The following is a 6,245-nucleotide window of genomic DNA, read 5'->3' as shown; positions in this document are numbered from 1 at the left end:
TAAAAGGGTGTGAAACGACGAAAGAGCTCTTTCAGTGAAGCCATTTGATTCGGATCCCCAAAACTATCCGTAATTCCCATCACACCAAAACCACAGTACTTGAATCATACGGCGCAGCTGGATTTTGCAGCTACGGTGTCCCACTAAGGACAAACTACGCATTAAAGTCAATAGCTTTAAATTCATCAATCTCCTACACACGTATATGCGGAGTATAGGCGAAGCTGGGTAACCGGCGAAATAGATAAGAGACCGAAAAAAACAGATTAAAGGAAAGAAAGGCATTAGTACAGAAGGCTGCCAAATGTGAAATACTCACAGACATATTTTCCAACAAACTCTAGAGGCATGTGGGAGATATAATGTTAGGTTTAATTTAAGTACAATATTAATCATGACGCTTATAGTACATTATGCCAGGGGTGCCCAAAGTCGGTCCTCGAGGGCCGGCATCCTCCAGGTTTTAGTTCTCTCCCTAGTGATAGTAACAACCTCCTCAGCAACTCAATGTTCTCCTTAGACCTTCTAATGAGCCATAATTTGATGCAGGTGTGCTCAACCAGGGAGAGAACTAAAATATGCAGGATGCCGGCCGTCGAGGACCGACCTTGGGCACCCCTGCATTATGCTATGCTAGCTAGGCAAAGATAATTAGGTCTCTAAATCACTAACACCATGTTCAACTTAAAACAGTAAGGTGGGCTTAAAAAAATCACTTACATTTATTCCTGAGGAATAAATGTATATGCCTGGCATTCATATGCTTATCTGCATTCTAAGCAGAGGTGGGTAGTAACTTATTACTTTACTAAGTTAATTGAGCAAGTTTCTGGACAAGCTTTGTTCTGCTCTTAGTTTCTCTCTGCGAATTCTCCTGACATTTGAAGGTGATAAAGATACAATAACCTATATATTGTCAATAGTTTTGAAATATATATATATATATATATATATATATATATATATATATATATATATATATATATATATATATATATATATATATTGGAGAAGTGTTTTTTTTTCTAGTGTGATTTTATATTTTGTAATTGCTTTTACATTTTTGTTTTTAAAAATATTTGTCTGTTAAATACAAAACTTTCTGTATAACTTTATACTTTATGTTCTTCTGCCATCATGTATGAATTTTAAATGAGATGCTCTGATCAGTTATTCAGAAATTGTGAAGCATTTCAAGTTGTTCCTTGAACAAAATGTAAAATATATTGAAGTAGTGCTACTCTATTTTATGGATACTACATTCTGACCCTAATGTATTTTTCAAATTTTTGCATGCTTTAAAATGTCGACATTTTTCAAAATCATTTTATTGTATTTGAATGCATTAAAATCGACGCTATGTACCAGTTACATTTTCTAATAAAAGTTTTCTGATAATATCTCTTATTTATATAAAATTATAGCAGAGTAAAACATTTTATAATTACTTCTACCTTGGTAGTCCTTAATGTAATTAATACAGGTCAAGTTTGAGCTTTGACGAACGTAAAAACTGAGCTGAAAATAAACAAATTGTCGGTTGGTTTATGTCAGCAAACGGACCTCCAACGTCCGCTGAACGTCCGCAAGCGCTGTTCAGCGGACGTTAATTTCATTTAATTTCTCTTCATTTGAATTTCGTCGTTTAGTTTCACTCATTTCATTTCGTTTTGACCCTAGGCGAACGTTCGTGGCAACAATCAGGTGACTGAACGTTCAGTGCGAGCATGGCTCGTCCCGTTTGCTTAGGCAATGTGTCAGATACGTCAGCTTTATCAAGTCTGTTTGTGCAGGGGAGGCTGGCCGCTTTGTCTGGGAGGAGTTATTTGCCTGATCTTAAGAGGAGAAAAACTACTCTGCAGTTGGTGTGATTGGCACACCATTGTTGAAGGCTGTAGCTCTACATACAGTGTTCAGGAAAACCTTTGATCAAATATGGCACTGACACCCAAAAACCACTCAATTCCTTTGAGTGATGGAAACAGCATACCTTTGATTGGACTGGGCACCTATTCGAATCCTCAAAACGTAAGATTGTTATGTTATCCGACAGTTTAGCACCATGATGTTTCCTTTAAGATTGTGTACTCATGGAGGATACATTTATTGACAGACTCCCAAAGGAACCGCCTTGGCAGCTGTCAAACGGGCCATCGAGGTAGGATACAGACACATTGATGGAGCCTTGATCTACTGCAATGAGGACGAGGTGGGTCAAGCAATCCGAGAGAAAATTGCAGATGGGACTGTAAAGAGAGAGGACATCTTCTACTGTGGAAAGGTTTGCCTGTTTGTGAATTGACTGTTGAACGTTTTCCACCCTCAGGATAATGTTCATGGTCACAGATATTACCTATCCTGAACAACTAACACCCTTTTTGTTATTTGTTGTTTTTTTGGGGTCGCACTGATTTTTCATAGTTGTGGAACACATTCCATCCTCCTGAGTTGGTACGACCTACTTTGGAGAAAACCCTGAAGGAATTACAGCTGGATTATGTGGACCTGTACATTATAGAAATGCCCACTGCTTTCAGGGTTCGGAACATGTTTTGTGACATGTATAGGGTCAAAAATCTTATTTCTGAGTTTTTCGTTTTGTTTTGCTTTTTTACCAAATTGAAAGTTTCTGTTAATGTTTGAAGCCAGGAGATACGTTCTACCCACAAGATGAGAATGGGAAGTGCGCTTATCACAAGACAGACCTTTGTGCTACATGGGAGGTGAGAAATCCTTGTCATCTATTTCATTCATACGTATGGTACAAATTTGAGACTGTAAAAGACAATAGTTTATAGCAGTTACAAGACAGAGATCCAAGGTCAAAGTAAGAAGCTTGTCATCAGGATTTATGATCTTTGTTTCTATAAAAATGTTTATTTTATGTCTTGAACAGGCTATGGAAGCTTGTAAGGACGCTGGGCTGGCAAAGTCAATCGGCGTATCCAACTTCAACAAGCGCCAGCTGGAGCTGATCCTCAACAAACCTGGGCTGAAACATAAACCAGTCACAAACCAGGTACTCCATCATAGCACTGATAAAATAGATTGAAATTTTTGAAGATGGGAAGCAGGGGCGATTCTAGGATATCATCTTTACGGATGCTTAGCCCCCAGCAGGGCTAAGACCCATGAGAAGAAATTTGTTGGTGCAGTTTTCTAAATCTAGCTGCTTATTTACATATATTCACAAACATTAATGAGAGACAAGCATCTGTGGAGTGACACAGTCCTGGTGTGGTCTGCTCCCCTGGAAATTAAAATAATATCTACTCAAAACTATGCATTTCCACTCATTTGAAGAACATTTTTACTAAATTCATAGGATTAATAAACCTAAAACCAGTTTATTATCAAGGTAAGAAGGTCAGGTTAATGATTAATTTTCACAAGTCATTGACCTGACCTTTATTTGAAAATCATACTTAGAAATTGCACTACCCTTATTTTTACCTGAACATTATGCGGGTGCTGGCCTTTTTCCTTTAAACAAGAATGAATGTCCTTCTATGGAAAAGTGGAAATTATGAGTGAGTTTTACTATTTCAGTTCACAGTTCACGAAGTGGACCCATCACAGTTTCAGTATAAAACACCTTTCTTTTCACAGACAAAGAAACAGCCCGACGCTGACATTCTGCACTGTTCTTTAGTTGTACCTTATTTAAGTGACTCCAGAGAGGTTTGGGAAATTAATTACAAAACACAACAGTCAATCAATCAATCAATCAAATTTTATTTGTATAGCACATTTCAGCAGCAAGGCATTTCAAAGTGCTTTACATAATTAAAATAAAAACAGCATGTGAGAAAGAGATTTAAAAAGCATAATTAAAACGTAAACAGTGAGAAAGAGAAATAAAAAGCTGTAGAACTTTAGTTGTCACTAATCAAACTTAAAAAAAGGGCAACAAGAGTAATTAACAAGGCAAAGGACCAGCCCCTGCACCCACACACATTTCCATCAATACCCCTGCTGCTGTCCCCCCTCTGCCCCCTCAGAGTCCTTCAACCCCATGCGAGTCTCCTTCCTTTCTCTCCTACTCTGTGATCCTCGCTCCACTCTTCAGCCAGCCTCCTCTACAGTAAACATCACCCTTGAAGATGTTAGAAGACACCCGGTGAGACTCCACCCTGGAAAGCTTGTGACATCCAGCTCTGTGGAGTCCTCCAGCATATCTTCAACATGAGCCAGCATCTACAGAGGGTCCCCTGTGATGTAGAAAACACCCCGCATTGTTCCGCTGCCGAAGACACAGCGTCCTTGTGACTCCAAGGATTATATGTGGCGCTGACCCTGGAGTCTTATCCTGGAGCAGCTCTGGCCTCTGGTCCAACCACGTCCTACCAGCCCAAACTTGGAGCTTAGGAAGCCATTATCTTCCTGCTCAACTGTGTATACACTCCCCTGAACTAGCCGGCAAGCACAGTGAGAACAATGTTGGTTTGGCTTCTCCAGTGCATTCAACATCATCCGTTCAACTCGAATGGATGAGAAGCTGATGGTGATGCAGGTGCATCTTCTCCTTGTGTCCTGGATTGTGGACTATCTGACTGGCAGACCACAGTTTGTTCGCTTGCGACACTGTGTGTCAGAAACACAGGGACTCCACAAGGAACTGTCCTCTCTCCCTTCATCTTCACCCTATATAAAACCAACTTCAGCTTTTGCACTGAGTCCGCCTGTCGTCCATCTGTCCGATGCATAAATAGGTAAATAAAATCAGTAATAAACAGTGATCACCCATACTTAACTATAGAGGGAACTGTTACAAATGGACAAGCACATATTCAACCATTACAAATGCCAGGTACTACACCTCTGCATACTGCCGGCTGTTCTAATAAAACATAAAGCAAATAAGGAAACAAACTTGTTTCTGAAGATACAAAGAATTAAATAAATGTGTACCATATAGAACACTAAATATTGGCAAGTCAGTACGATTTTATTATAAACATCCCTCATATGTGATGGATAACATTGTAAATAACTAACTAACCAGTAGATAGCCATTAATTAAGCTTTAAACAGTTTACAATCCATTATTAAGCAGTTATAGTGCATTACTAAAAAGTAGAGGCAGTACATTTCTCCAATATAAATACTTGAGTGTCAATATGTGGACAGTCTAATACCAGGGTTACTAAATAAAGCATTTTCTAATTTCCAAACAAAATTTTTTTTTATTTATTTATTTATTTTTTAAACACAGGTTGAATGTCACCCGTATTTCACCCAGCCAAAGTTGCGTGAATACTGTCAGGAGAAGAACATTGTGATTGTTGGTTACAGCCCACTTGGGACAAATAGGGATCCATCGTGGTGAGAACTTTTTTTTATTATTATTGTTTATAATAGTGAATAATGCATTGTTCTGTTTACAAAAAAAAAAAAAAACTAAGCTCGCCCCATAGATATATTTAAATTAATAAACACTTTCATTCATAAAGTGGGGATGAGAAACAACGTTCTAACTGTAACTATCAGGCCAGTAGTGACAGCACTGCTCTGCCTACATCTCCCATAATGCTGTGCGGTTCTGGATCGGAGTGCGGTGAAATTATCGAATATTCTATCAGACGATAGACACGTGACATTAATCACGTGTCTATCGTCCACATGTCCACTTAATACTGTCTGAAACAGGTTGCTTATAGTATCATCTTCTTTTTTTTAAACAGGGTAAACTTAGAATGTCCCCCAATGTTAGAAGACCAGCTTCTGACCTCAATTGCCAAAAAGTACAAAAAGACCACAGCGCAGGTGTGCCTTAGGTTCAACATGCAGAGAGGAGTGGTTGTCATCCCGAAGAGCTTCAACCTTGATCGCATTAAGGACAACTTCCAGGTATACTTGCTTTACTTCTGTTTATTGACGAATCCAAACTGGTTAAAAACAAGATGCAAGGAATTAAGTTCTGGCTGATTTGTCAAAACTGCAGGTTTTCGACTTCTCTCTGTCAGAGGAGGAGATGAAGGCGATCGAGGGGCTGAACAAGAACATTCGCTTTGTGGTGCTCCCCTTGTAAGTATGTCATTAATGAAACTTAAATTTTTGCCTTTTTTGAACACAATATTCATATTTCTTTTTTACTGACTCAACAGTTGGGCTGATCATCCAGAGTACCCCTTTCATGAGGAATACTGACATCCCAAACATTGAATAAAAATATTCAAAGCAGGACTATTGATGTCTTATTGATTCAACTTAACCTGGGGATATCTTTTTCTTGCACATTAAAC

General features: G+C 38.7%; 1 protein-coding gene across 2 annotated transcripts; it reads left to right on the top strand.

Annotated features, from left to right (window-relative positions):
- The first annotated feature begins 599 nt into the window (after positions 1-599).
- On the top strand, positions 600-6,186 carry LOC106916617 (aldo-keto reductase family 1 member D1-like). 2 transcript variants are annotated; one of them, XM_014985010.2, is made up of 10 exons: positions 600-785; positions 1,794-2,028; positions 2,114-2,281; positions 2,422-2,538; positions 2,646-2,723; positions 2,897-3,019; positions 5,216-5,325; positions 5,685-5,850; positions 5,945-6,027; positions 6,108-6,186. In XM_014985010.2, the coding sequence occupies exons 2-10, from the start codon at positions 1,936-1,938 to the stop codon at positions 6,148-6,150; spliced, it is 981 nt and encodes a 326-aa protein (XP_014840496.2). In that variant the 5' UTR covers positions 600-785; positions 1,794-1,935; the 3' UTR covers positions 6,151-6,186. The 2 variants fall into 2 exon arrangements, with proteins under 2 accessions (XP_014840496.2, XP_087859433.1); XM_088003307.1 differs by lacking the exon at positions 2,422-2,538.
- Positions 6,187-6,245: the final 59 nt, after the last annotated feature.

Source organism: Poecilia mexicana, unplaced genomic scaffold, assembly GCF_051168715.1.
Source record: "Poecilia mexicana isolate PSO_F unplaced genomic scaffold, ASM5116871v1 scaffold_23, whole genome shotgun sequence".
Lineage (NCBI taxonomy): Eukaryota > Metazoa > Chordata > Actinopteri > Cyprinodontiformes > Poeciliidae > Poecilia > Poecilia mexicana.
This window is presented reverse-complemented; position numbering and strand designations above follow the sequence as displayed.

Bases quoted from the DNA above. Each gene is read 5' to 3' on its own strand.
- LOC106916617 (XM_014985010.2), top strand. From the start codon at position 1,936: ATGGCACTGACACCCAAAAACCACTCAATTCCTTTGAGTGATGGAAAC. The intron at 2,029-2,113 runs GTAAGATTGTTA...ATTTATTGACAG, and splicing joins CCTATTCGAATCCTCAAAAC to ACTCCCAAAGGAACCGCCTT. The intron at 3,020-5,215 runs GTACTCCATCAT...TTTTAAACACAG, and splicing joins ATAAACCAGTCACAAACCAG to GTTGAATGTCACCCGTATTT.